Source organism: Macaca thibetana, chromosome 17, assembly GCF_024542745.1.
Source record: "Macaca thibetana thibetana isolate TM-01 chromosome 17, ASM2454274v1, whole genome shotgun sequence".
Taxonomy (NCBI): domain Eukaryota; kingdom Metazoa; phylum Chordata; class Mammalia; order Primates; family Cercopithecidae; genus Macaca; species Macaca thibetana.
Window position 1 is genome coordinate 91,785,610 of NC_065594.1, and position 13,670 is coordinate 91,799,279.

Below are 13,670 nucleotides of genomic sequence, written 5' to 3' on the forward strand. Positions count from 1 at the left end.
AAAAATTAAAGAGCCAGAGATCCATGGTGGCTCAGCCATCCCTGGGGTCCTGCCAGGCCTTGGGGACATTGTTAGTCTTGTGCATCCAGGACCCCAGCTGATATGGTTTGGCTCTGTGTCCTCACCCAAGCATCATCTTGAATTATAATCCTCACAATCCCACTTGTTGAGGGAAGGACTTGGTGGGAGGCGATGTGATCATGGGAGTGGATTCCCGCATGCTGTTCTCATGATAAGAAGTGAGTTCTCACTAGAGCTGATGGTTTTATAAGTGTTTGACAGCTTCTTCTTCATGTACTCTCTCTCCTGCTGTCTTGTGAAGAAGGCGGCTGCTTCCCCTTCCATCATGACTGTAAGTTTCCTGAGGCCTCCCCAGCCATGCAGAACTGTGAGTCAATTTAATCTCTTTTCTTTATAAATTACCCAGTCTCAGGGAAGTTCTTTATAGCAGTGTGGGAACAGACAAACGCCAGCCTTCTCCACCATGGAGCTGGGATCTGAGGGCTGTTCACCCGGGACCCCACCACCGGCGGAGTCTAGGCCAGCTGCCCCACTCTGAGCCCTGGATGTAGGAGTCAGTCCAGGGGTGAGGTGGGATCCAGGGGAGCCAACCAGAGTGACTCCTTTGGGGTTTTGTCACTGCACTGATGGAGAAAGCTCTAGAAAGTCTAGGAGATCAAGCTGGGAGGATGATAACATGGAAATGCAACCATGTTCTCCTCTCATGATTAAAGTCTCACTGCTAGGGAGAGATTGGGGCTGATGCTGAGAAAGAAGGTGTAGGGGAAAGGAGGCTGTAACCTGGGTCATCTGTCTCCTGTTCTTCACAATCCTGGAATTTTGAGGGCAGAGGAGGATGGGAGGGGACATGGAGCCATGAGCCTCTGTTCTTCAAGGCTGTGTTCTTCAAGGGGCCTTTAAGAGGTGATTAGATTCTCTGGATCTGTTGGTTCTGGCACTTGCTCTGTAATTCAATGACCTCTCCAGCATCCTTCAAATTTGCCTCTTTCCATGGGAGCAGATTTTGTTGGCTTTTGGCCACTGGCACTTAGAGTTCTAATTAGTATCTACCCCTTCAGTCCTCAGGGTGCTCAGGACAGAGGAAGCCACCAGAACAGGCAATAAGAAAGAGTGGAGAGGACCTCTGTTACCTTAAAACCAGTCACAGACTCTGGACAGAAACCCTGCCCACCCCAGGCAAGATGCCAACTCCCTTCCTGGTCGTGATGTCACAGGTCCCTGGACATGACCTCCCCACAAGGGCAGGACCCTAGCTCCCTTCCTAGTCATGATGTCACAGGTCCTGACATTCCACAGTGTCCTGGAGACCAAGGGTGGGAAACTGCCAACCTTCAGGACATCCTTCGCCTTCAGCTGGAGGGAGCATGGCAGTGAACCAGGGAGAAGGGACCCTCTGCTTTGTCCTCCTGCTGTGCTGCTGGCAAGAAACCGAGCTCCGGCCGAGAATTGCGACTCCAGGTAGGGCCCCGCAGGGATGGCTCAGCAGAAAGAGAACTGAACCAGGTGGGCGGCAGCCTCTTCTCCCATGGGTTCCACTTATTCCCAACCTACATGAATTTACCATTTATTCCTTGGGGAATGAATGTAGCTGAAAAGTCTTTCTATCTTTGAAGACCTTTTAAAATCTAGATGCCCATAGGAAAGTTGCATATGTTACTTATTTTAACTTTTTATTACGGAAAATTTCTAACTGGGAAGAATATCATGAATATCATGTAATCACCCTCAGGTTCAATTATTGTGCATATTTTGTTTTTTTCTACACACACACACACACACACCCCACGCCACATGCACACACTTTTCTTGTTTGGGGAGTATTTTAGCAATGTCCCAGATGTCTTACCACCTCATGTAAAACATTTTCTTGTTAAGAGATGAAAGCATTATCCACCATGTCATAATCACACTAGCACAATTACCAAAAGCCTTTCTTGCAGCTCACACCAGTTAAAAAATATTTGTGATGCTTGTTAAAGATGGGCAGGCAGACTTTATTCAAAGGGGGCTACTACAATGGTGTGAGTAGGGAGTGGGCTCAACTCCAAATACAGGGAAAGTGGAGAATTGTAGCCAAGGGTCAGGGTGGGTCAGTGGATGAACATTGCTAAGAGGTAAGAGAATTCTTTGCTAAACTGATTTAGCAAAGGCCAGGAGGACTTTTATAAACAAAAATGAAGCATTTATATTTTTTGCCCTACCTGATTACTCTAGAATTTGGATATGATGATTTTCAGGACCATCTAATTGTTTGCATAAGTTTAATAAAAATTAATTCTCCTTACAACAGGACACAAAGGTCTGCTATCTTTGAAGACCTTTTAAAATCTAGATGTCCATGAGAGAGTTGCATATGTTACTTATATTAACATTTTATCATGGAAAATTTCTAACTTGGAAGAATATCATGAACCTCCATGTAGTCACCCTCAGCTTCAATTATTGTGCATATTTTGTTTGGCCAAACCAGGCCTGAAAGGAAGCCAAGATGATAAAATAATCAAAGATGGAGGGTGAGGAATTTGATCAGATATCAAGGCTGAGCAGGCCAAGACTAGGGGATTTCCACTAAAAGACTTCACAGGATTCCTACTAAACATGGGGAAAAGCAGACAAAGACAGAAGCTAGGGTCAAAGCCAAGTCAAAGAGAAGACTCTGCAGAGTCTGGCATGAGGCAAGTCAAGGATCAAGACTGTCTCATTCCCTCCTCTTGTTCCAGAAAGAAGAGACATTCATTTTCCCTTTGAACAAGATAAGTCCATTTTTCATCTAGTGGAGGATATTTGCTGGATGGTACAAGTAGTCAGGAATTTAACGAGGGGAATGTCTACGAAAAAGAGAAGAAAAACAAAGATTGATAGTTGGAAACGCAGTTCCCAAATCCAAAGGGCAGTCTGTTGAGAAGATTTCTGGATGTTGAGCTCAAGGTATCTTCAACCGATGGGGCAAGGATGGATTTCCTAGTTTGCAGGGGGCGTGTCCTTGGTGGCATCATGACCATCAGAGCCACAGTCATGGTTATGCTGGGGGCAGAGCGTGGATGTGTCCAGCTCAGCCTTTCCAGATGGTTCCACGGAAGGCCTGCATTGTCAGACTTTAGTTCTCAGTAACACCCAGTCAGGAGGGCAGAAGAAAGACTGGAAATGTTAGCCTGGGGACATTGAAGGACTCTAGAAGACTTCAGGATCCAGTCCAGTTTACAGGTAGATAACAAAGTAGAAAGTAAGCTGGAGTTCATCAAAAGGTTAAAAAAAGTAGAATACACAGGGTTATAACTCACAAGGGTGTGCTACCATTTTTCATTAAAACATAAACTATGGCTCTATAGTCACCCCCTTTTTTTGATCCAGGTAACCAAAGTAATGCTATTCTTATCTCAAAACTATATCACATCTTACAAGAGTTGGTCTGGTTATTTACGTGAGTGCAGCAAGAATGGTAATGGACCACATAAATTGAGTTTTCTTCACTGGAGCTTTGTGCAAGGAATCTCAGATTAGATTTTTTAAAAGCTTTTTGAGGCTAGGAAGCCCGGCCAAAAACTCACCATCAGACTTCACATGTGGTACCTAAAGACTTGGGTGAATTTCTCTCTTCCAAAGGTCTCGAGGCTCCCAAAATTCTTGGATCTGCCAGAAAATGACCTTCTTCACTCACCTGTGGGATGGGGACTCTGTGAGCCAGGTAGCAGGTCAGTTTCTCCAACTCCGTCAAATCAACCTCAGTTTTTAAAAACTGTCCGGTCACATTTGATTCTATGTATCAATCTCAAGTATGATATTCCAGTCAAAGCCTTGGTAATATGACCAATGTTTCCAATCATGTCCTGTTTAAAGGAGAATCAGTTTATACTAAACTTATGCAAACAATTATATGGTCCTGAAAATCATAATATCCGAATTCTAGAGTGGGACAAAAAATATAAATGCTTCGTTTTTGTTTATGAAAGTGCAGTGACCAAATTGTTGTCAGTTATACATAGCCTAAGAGAAACCACAAGCAGAGAGTTCTTTAGATCTGGAAAACAAAACATTAAAAAACCAGAAACATTTCAAAGGAAATTCAGAAAAATATAATTGTCCCCACATTAAGTCTCACATAATTAATTCTTGTTCTACTTGATCTTGGGTTAGCAGGTTTATAAATCCGTCCGTTTCTCCCTCAGTTCTGGAAAAGTCTGGTCTAATGGTGCAATCTTAGAGGCATCAGAAACCTTACTTCAGAGTACTTGGCAGAGTCTTACCTAAAAATCTCCTTGAAGACAAAGAATTTTTGGATTGCAGCTGATTGCAAAAGCTTTCAAAAAAGCATCAGCGTAAAACAATAATTGTCTTGAAGGACAAAAGACATAAAATGCATAAAATGGCCATGGTTAAAAATCTGATGAGAGTTCATTATGCTGCAGTTGACAAGGAAATTTGGTTGTTTCTGTGACATACAACATTACAAGACAATAATGGAAATTATGACTCATAACTTCATACCAGGACATATCATGGACAGTAAGGACAGTGAAAATTTCTAGGAATTTTATACAATTTCTGAAACACTTCTAACATATACACATATAAACGTAATATAAAGAAGGTTAAACAACCCTTCTTATTTGACAATGCTTTTTATGAATTTACGTATCAAATAAAGCTAATTAGTTTAACATCTCTCTTTTCGCCAGTGAAAGAACAAATCCTGTGAGATTTCCTAGTGGCCCTCTGGGAAATCTCAAAATTAGTTTGAGGCCAAAATTCTTCATGTAGAATTTGACTTGGATGAAGTTGTCAAAAATTACAAAAGGTTTGAATATTTGGTTAAATAGGATCATAAGTTACTATGAAATGGTAGTTATCCATTTAAGTTAAATGACAATAAAGAATTTTTAAAGAAAATAGAGGAAGTGGCATGGTTTTTAAAACAATTTAACTCTTTTACTATTGAGGAGACTCAGTTTTCTTAAGTAATCAAAAACATAATAAAGATAACATGAAACACAGGAAATATTTGATAAGACACAGAATCTTTGTTTCCTTTTAAGACTACTCAACAGGTAAGAAAAAAGTGCCTCTTACAATCTCTTGCTAACAGAACAGGCCTGGCGCCGTGGCTCATGCCTGTAACCCCAGCACTTTGGGAGGCCAACACTGGCGGATAATCTGAGGTCAGTATTTCAAGACCAGTCTGACCAACATGGTGAAACCTCATCTCTACAGAATTAGCCAGACATGGTGGTGCATGCCTCTAATCCCAGCGACTTGGGAGGCTGAGGCAGGAGAATCACTCGGACCCAGGAAGTGGAGGCTGCAGTGAGCCAAGATTGCGCCATTGCACTCCAGCCGAGGCAACAAGAGCAAACTCTCAAAAAAAAAAAGACCAATAATTCAAGAAAACTTTGGCCTTTTAGCAGAGAAAGAAAATCAAACTCCAGTACTGCATCCCTCCGCTATTGATGCTAAAGCTCATCTATAACATCTTATCATAAAATTCATTTACTCTTAGTGTATCTTGACCACATAAGATGTTTCTCTCTCTCTTTTTTCTCAGAGACTCGTCACATCTTTCCATACTCATTTACGCATTTTGTCCGTTTTTTTCTCTTCCTGAAAAAACTACCTTTAAACCACTTTAGGACAAAATTACTCACCTTTTTCTTCAACAGAAACACATTCTTCATATCACATACGCTTTCTTCTCAAAAACAGATCCTACTTTCCTTTGTACTTTGCACAGGAAGTTGTTTTTCTTCACCCTCATTATTTCTAGTAGTTTTAATTACACATGTTGATTATGTTGATTTCAATGTTCAACAGAGAAAACTAGGAGTAGACAGTGGGGAATTGTCTGTCACATGTAGCATTCTGTAACAAAGTAGCAAATTGTATGACTATACCATCTTACAATTTTTAGAGATATATTTATCTACAGCATAATTTTTCAAGGCAGCAAAAACAACTTTTGTTAACAGACTCAAATACGTTTAGTCTCTCTGTGCCATATAAAATAAAAAGTCAAAAGTATATAAACTTGTGCTTGGTACTGAGCGTTTAAATAAGATAACCTTATTTAAAAATTATTCATGAAACTCTTGTTTTACTTAACTGATCATAACGCCAGGGTTATGAGTCACCAAAAAGATGTTTAGAAACTGTTTTTGAAAGGCAAACACAGGCTGGGTGCAGTGGGTCACACCTCTAATCCCAGCACTTTGAGAGGTTAAGGCTGGTGGATCACTTGAGCCCAGGAATTTAAAACCAGCCTGGGAAACATGGTGAAACCCCATCTCTACAAAAAAAAAAAAAAAAAAAAAAAAAAATGCAGAAATTAGCAGGGCGTGCTGGCACGTGCCTTTAGTTCTGGCTACTTGGGAGGCTCAGATGGGAGGATTACCTGAGCCCAGGAGGTCGAGGCTGCAGTGAGCCATGATCACGCCCCTGCACTCCAGCCTGGCTGACAGAATCAGACCCTGTCCCCTCTCCAAAAAAAGCAGACACACTATTGTGTAACTTCCCAAGGGGTTTACCTGGCCCCTGCCCAGGCAGAGCCAATTCATCAAGACAGGGGAATTGCAATAGAGAAAGAGTAATCCACACAGAGCCAGCTGTGCGGGAGACCAGAGTTTCATTATCACTCAAATCAGTCTCCCCGAGCATTCGGGAAACAGAGTTTTTAAGAATAACTTGGTGGGTGGGGGGAAGCCAGTGAGCCAGGAGTGCTGACTGGTCAGGGATGAAATCATAAGGAGTCAAAGCTGTCTTCTTGTACTGAGTCAGTTCCTGGGCGGGGGCCACAAGATCAGATGAGCCACTTTACCCATCTGTCTGGAGCCATGAAGTGTAGGGTCTGCAAAATCTCTCAAGCACTGATCTTAGGAGCAGTTTAGGGAGGGTCAGAATCTTGTAGCCTCCAGCTGCATGACTCCTAAACTGTAATTTCTAATCTTATGGCTAATGTTAGTCTTACAAAGGCAATCTAGTCCCCAAGCAAGAAGGAGGTTTGCTTTGGGAAAGGGCTATTACCGTCTTTATTTATACTATAAACTATAAACCTTCTCCCATAGTTAGTTCAGCCTATGCCCAGGAATAAACAAGGACAGCTTGGAGGTTAAAAGCAAGATGGAGCCTGTTAAATCTCTTTCACTGTCTCAGTCATAATTTTACAAAGGTGGTTTCACTACGACACCAAATAAAGCTACCATCATCTCCAGTTATTTCCCTGTTAACTATTTTTAAGTTTATTTGGCTAGTAACCCAAGCAGAATAAAATTTTGTCCTCATTATATCTATAGCTGAAAACTCCAAAGTCTTTATTTAACAAACAATCTCAAACTAGCTTAATATCTCAACCATCCTAGTAAAGTAAACTTGAAAAACATTTGGGTTAGTTCTTCTGTTTCTGGGAGTCCTAGGAATATTTAATCAAGCACATCTTTTATCTCTAAGCCAATTTGAATAGAACTCCTTCAAGGAATTTTATAATTACTTTGGCAGTACCATCCAGAGGTAGAAAAATATCACATATATGTAACATAGGTACGTACACATACAGACAGACACATGAAAACAGTGATTGCACGGCTTCATTCTTAAATTTTAGCCATGAGTCCGGAAACACAGTAACACAAAACTCACTGGTTTATTTCCACTCTATATTTTTATCTGAATTATGTTTCTGACAAAAACGGGATATGTTGAGGTTACCCACTCAATAAGGGCTAAAGATTTTTCTTTCTTAATCACCATTTGTGAAGGGGAGTCTCAAGCCTTTCTTTTCCGCTGATATTATTTAATCTTACAGAGGCTGTGACTGAGGCAGCCATCTGGAGTTGTCAAAGCCTTCACTGAGTAGGTAAAATGTCACATCTGCTTCCAGTTGGTCTTTTTCCTTCTCAGCCTCAGATCAGGTAGTTGATCTGGAGATGTCTGGGTCCATAAAGCTCCAGGGACTGTTGGGAGTCAAGCGGCTGAGTGGGAAGAGAAGGGTGTAATGGGGGTGGGGGGAGGAGTGGAGGCCCAGGGGGACACATGCAAGGTGCAAGGGGGCTAAGAGAGATGGGATGGTGTGAGGAGAACTCGGGGGCCGAGACTACGGAGAGGGGAGAACTCCGGGAGCCAGTTTGGGGAGATCTGGGCCATGGCTACTCTGTATGGTCCTTGCAAAGTCATGGCAAAAAGGAGAGGAGCAGAGCCAGCACCACAGTGGGGAGGGTCAGGAGGGTTTTAGAAGGGGTTTCAATAAACGGAAGAGCCATGCCCATGTGCAATTGAGCTCCATGCCTTTTCATGGGTTGCATGTTCAAAAAATGGCAGTGGTCGCATGGTAGTGTTAGCACGACCCGAGAGCAGTGTTTTTGGCCCTGTTAGTCAGTTCTTGCACTGCTATAAAGACATACCTGAGACTGGGTAATTTATGAAGAAAAGAAGTTTAATTAGTTCACTGTTCTGTGAACTGTACAGGCTTCTGCTTCTGGGGAGGTCTCTGGAAACTTACAATCACGGCAGAAGGCAAAGGGGAAGCAGGTGCATCTCACATGGCCAGCAGGAAGGAGACAGAGAGTGGGGAGATGCTACACACTTGTAAACAATCAGATCTCAGGAGAACTCACTCACTATCATGAGAACAGCAAGGGGGACGTCAGCCCCCATGATTTAGTCAGCTCCCACCAGGCTCCTCCTCCAACACTGGGAATTACAGTTCAACCTGAGATTTGAGTGGGGACATAAATCCAAACCATATCAGCCTCTGACATCCAAAGGTGACGCAGAGGACAGGAAACCCTCATTGCGTGTCCTACATGGACTAGCCAGAGCCACTCCATGGTCAGTGGTCTCTCATCAGGAAGGAGTGCTGGGGGGCACTGCACTGTTTAAACCACAAAAGGGAGAAGTGTCCAGTCACAGACTTGGATGATTGGCTCAAGGAGACAAAGGAATGGGTCCTTTGTTTCTTGTGTTCCAGAGCTGGCTTCTTCTTACTCCTTACGAAAGCATTCTGGTCACAGTTGTGTCAGGAATGGGTAAGAGAGAAAAAAGGTCGGAGTTTAGTCCTCACCTCTTAAGATCGGATTTCCTCATCCAGACAGTTGAAACAGGTGACCAAGGTCTTCCCCAGCTTGAAGACCAATTAAGGGATCATTTCTAAATCACTGGCTCATGGGGAACGCTGGGCTTCCTTAGTCTCCATGGGCCTTAATGACTCAGTGGGCAGTTTAGGCGTTTGCCTCAGAAATTGAGTTGACCATGTTATGTGGCTTTCTTGAGACGTTGGACCTTGAGGGAGAGAGGAGAGCGGTCAATGTGGTCCTAGTGATGGAGAAGGGTGCAGTGCTGTTTTCCCCAAATTAACCAGAGTGAAATCTCAGAACTCCACAGGGAACCCTTTCACGGAGGCCAGCGTGTGCATGATGTAACTATCAAGAACAAGCAGGAGATTCTCACGATTACATGGCATGCAGCACCTTAAAACCGTGAGGCTGAAGTCAGAGGTGACACAGGAAGAATATGGCAAAGCCACTCCACTTGACAATGCACTTTAAAAACCGCACGGATGTTATAAAACACAAATATTTTACTGCACATGCTTACTGGCTGACTTGCACAATACTTCCATTATAATTATGGGACAGACACAAAATGAAAAGAATATTTTTAACAAAGCACTTGCACGATGCAGCTGTACCCATTCTTAATGATCATTAATGTCTCATCCAAAGAGAACTGTACTTTGTTTGTTTCGTTTACCGAAGGTCAGCATACTGGGAAGCAATTGTCATCACATCTCAGACCTTTTTGCATATTTTCCCGCATTGTTCTGAGCCTGCATGTGCGCAGACGAGTCGATTGGTATGCAGATTGTCTGTCATTAAAGCCATTTGGAAATCAGCTTTGTCATTGGTTTAGTGTTGGAACTTCACATCCTAGAAGACACCACTGGAAAGCTCTGTGCACTCGGAAAGGGAAGGTGTGTGACCCTGCTGAGCCCAACCTCAGGGCTGGAGGAAGAGGCTGACCTTGACCTTGAGCCAAAGCAACATCCCAGGATGCTGAGACACCACACCTCCAATAAAGAAAAACCGTGAATGGCAGAAGCTGGGAACTATTGGGTGGGAGCTGCCAAGGAGAAAGCAGTGCTCAGAACCACCACCCACTGTCAAGGTCACTCAGCTCCCGTCAGTCAGGCAGCCGAGGCCACAGGTCAGGAGGCCATGGGGCCTGTGGACAACCCATATTCCAGACCTCAGAATTTCACCCACGTGACTCCACCTCTTATCTGCAAATGGGACCACCCTGAAATTACTTTGTTTTTGAAGGAGGAGAAAGAGCACTGGCCCGTCTCTCTGAGTCCTGCCCTCCTAAAACAGAGCCACGAAGCCAGGGCTTCATGACAGAGCCACAGCATTACACACTGTTTTCCCATTTCCCCAGAACATGTTTCCAAGCCTCCAGGTGCATGCATTGCAGGAGCCTTTCACGAAGGAGGTCAAAGTGGTACTTTCACAAAAGGAGATGTGCCCTCTTACTCTGCTCACCTCAAAGCCGCTGGGTGAGCCTAGACATCCTTGGGACCCAGACGTTGTCTTGACCTCTCAAGGGGTTATTCCAGGGACCAGGAGGGCAGACTCAGCTCAGAGCTCCTGGGCAATTGTCCTCCATCCTCACAGCCACCCCAGAGGTGGCTGTTTCTCCACATTTTCCAGACATGAAACCCAAGTCCCAGAGAACTTTCCTGGGGCCATCTCTCATGGCCCGCAGAAGAGACTGGAACTTGGGCAGGACTCCTTCCTCTAGCGGGGGCTGGTGGGCACCCAAAAAACCATATCCATTTAAAGAGAAAAAAATGCAAATTCAATGAACATTGTTAAACTATAGGGTTTTTATTTCCTCCTAGGTTCAACTACTGAAATACCATTCAGTTCAAAACATGAGGATGTGCCTGAATTATTAGGTAAGGGAGCCCCTCCTATCAACCTCTGTCCTGTACGTGAAGGGGGCTGGATGGTTGTCTGTGGCTGTTTCCCAGATAACCTGGTACAAGTTGCAGACAGTGGAGGGAACGGATTGGTTTGAGGCTAGAATCACATTCCCATGGCCCATAGATTTAGTGCTGACATCTAAGAGTCAAACTCTCAAGAAAATAAGGCAGACAGAATTTTAGACCATTACACCTAAAAAGTGCCTGGGAGTCTTGCTTCTCAAAGTGAGGTCCAAGGACCCGCAGCATCTGCATCACCTGGGAGCTTGTTAGAAATGCCCAGCGGCAAGCCGGGTCCAGCCCTCCGGCACCAGCGCCACATTCAACCTGATGCCGCTGATTCCTTGCAACTGAGAGGCCCCGTGGCTGAGCCGTCCCCTCCTCCAGCCCCCTGGGAAGATGGTAGAAACCACGGACCGCCTGGCCTCACCCCGGGGATGCAGACCGTGCTGGTTTGGCTGGGCCTGGTGCCTCTGTGCTTCTCTAGAGCTCTGCAGGTGATGCTAAAATACAGCTGGCTGAGAACCGCTGGCCTGGGCCAGGGCCATCCAATAGAAACACAGCACAAGCCGCAGTTATTGTTTTCATTGTCTAGTGGCCACATTAAAAAGACATAGATGAGCCCAAAGCAGGCAGATCACGAGGTTAAGAGATGGAGACCCTCCTGGTCAACATGGTGAAACCCCGTCTCTACTGAAAATACAAAAATTAGCTGGGCGTGGTGATGTGTGCCTGTAATCTCAGCTACTTGAGAGGCTGAGGCAGGAGAATCCCTTGAACCCGGGAGGCAGAGGTTGCAGTGAGCCGAGATTTCGGCATTGCACTCCCACCTGGCCACAGAGTGAGACTCTGTCTCAAAAAAAAAAAAGACACAGATGAAACTCACTGTAATAACATTTTATTTCGTGTGATGATTTCAACATGTGATCAGTGTAAAATCATTACTGAGATGCTTCAGTCTTTCCATCACGGTGGATCTCCACAGTTTGATGTGTCCTTTGCACTTCACGGCCATTTCCGTGTGGACAGCCACACTCCAGTGTGTGAACGTGTGGCCAGTGCCCACAGTTCTGCTCTGACCTCTCATTTTACATGTGGGGAAACTGAGGCCTAGAGCGCTGGGACTCAGAGCACGCAGTCCTGACCCCCACTCACATTGATGCCCTTGGGAAGCAGTCAGCTTCCAGGACCTCTCTGCCAGTGTCACCTGTGCAGTGGGGTCAGGAGTAGGGGCTGGGGGCCACCTTCCACCCGGCAGGGCCTGGGACTGCGGCTGCGGAGGCTGCACGGCCTTGAACAGGGGCTCCCGTGGGAAGGCAGGGGCCCCCAGGTGCTGGGCCCCTTTCCAGGAGCTGCTGCTGTCAGAAGTCAGGCTTTGCTCCATTTCCACGTCTGGGTGGGAGAGTCTGGGAAAAGCTCTGTCTGCCAGCATTCTGATGGGTTACGTGGATGGATGAGTGAGTGCCCCTGTGAATGAATAGACGTTCCCATTCTCGCTTCTGCCTCCCCGTCCGCTTTCCGGGTACTCAGTGGAACTGCCCAGGTGGGAGTTAGGCTCCCCAAGGTCAAGGAATGGCTGTGACTGGACTCACTTTCCTGGTGAATCTGGCGGTTGCCAGATTCTGAGTTTTCGTCCTGAGACCAGCACCTGCTCCAGCCAGTGGCTCAGTCACCACCGACGAAAGAGCGGCCTCAGGAAAGGACTCAGGAAGAGGAAAGACTGGTTGGAGTTTCTGATCGTTTTCCTGGGTCCTGACCAACTAAACCTAGAAAGAGGCGGCAGCTCCTACCCCCATCCGCACCCCCAAATTTCCTCTAGGTAGAAAGCTGAAAGCATTGACAGTGAGAATTCAAATCCCCGTGGAGGTCAGCAAAGCCCACCCAGGCGCGCCAGGCCCAGACTGCCTGTCCAGAGCTTGCCCCGGCAGGGGAGTCGCCACCATCACGTGCAATTTCAGAGCCTCCGAGTCAGGCAGGGGATGGGGCCTCACTAGGGCAAGAGAAGCCCAGATCCCAGGCAGGCTTTGGCCAGGGGCGCTCGGGGCGGCTCATCAGACAGGCAGCGGGTGTTGGTGAGGGAGCGTGTGTGGATTTCTCTGGTCGGCTCTGAGTTAGAAGCGAGGACAAAAGCCAGAGGAGCTGTCGGTGATGAATGCACTCCTGGCCCTCTGGAGCTGGCTGGCACAGGGGTTGCGGTTTGGCTGCCTGAGTTATTGCTAGAGGAGCTCTAACTTCCTTCAAGTTTGACTGTGGAGGAGGCCAGCCCCCTGGACTGGCTGCTGCAGATGTGGTTGGCTCTGTTTTTGTTTTTGTTTTTTGTTTTTTTTTATTTTTTGAGATGGAGTCTCACACTTTCGTCGCCCAGGCTGAAGTGCAGTGGCGAGATCTCGGCTCACTGCAACCTCCACCTTCTGGGTTCAAGCGATTCTCCTGCCTCAGCCTCCAGAGTAGCTGCGATTACAGGTGTGCACCACCTCACCCAGCTAATTCTTGCATTTTTAGTAGAGACGGGGTTTCACCATATTGACCAGGCTGGTCTCGAACTCCTAACCTCAGGTGATCCACCCACCTCGGCCTCCCAGAGCACTGGGATTATGGGAGTGAGCCACTGCGCCCAGCCTGGTCAGCTCTGTTTTGATGGAAGGTCTGGTCATTGTATTTCAGCTTCTCCTCTCTCAAAAAATTC

The 13,670-nt window shown here is 45.8% G+C and overlaps 1 protein-coding gene across 4 annotated transcripts in view; it reads left to right on the forward strand.

Moving 5' to 3' along the window:
* The first annotated feature begins 861 nt into the window (after nucleotides 1–861).
* The window catches only part of SPACA7 (sperm acrosome associated 7), a 29,534-nt gene continuing 16,725 nt past the window's right edge, over nucleotides 862–13,670 (forward strand). For 2 of the 4 annotated variants that reach the window (XM_050766623.1, XM_050766624.1), the window contains exons 1-3: nucleotides 862–1,479; nucleotides 3,625–3,713; nucleotides 10,901–10,957. In XM_050766623.1, coding sequence (XP_050622580.1) covers nucleotides 1,289–1,479; nucleotides 3,625–3,713; nucleotides 10,901–10,957 — 337 coding nt within the window. In that variant the 5' untranslated portion in view covers nucleotides 862–1,288. The remainder of the gene's footprint in view (nucleotides 1,480–3,624; nucleotides 3,714–10,900; nucleotides 10,958–13,670) is intronic. The other 2 variants (XM_050766625.1, XM_050766626.1) reach the window with 1 other exon arrangement.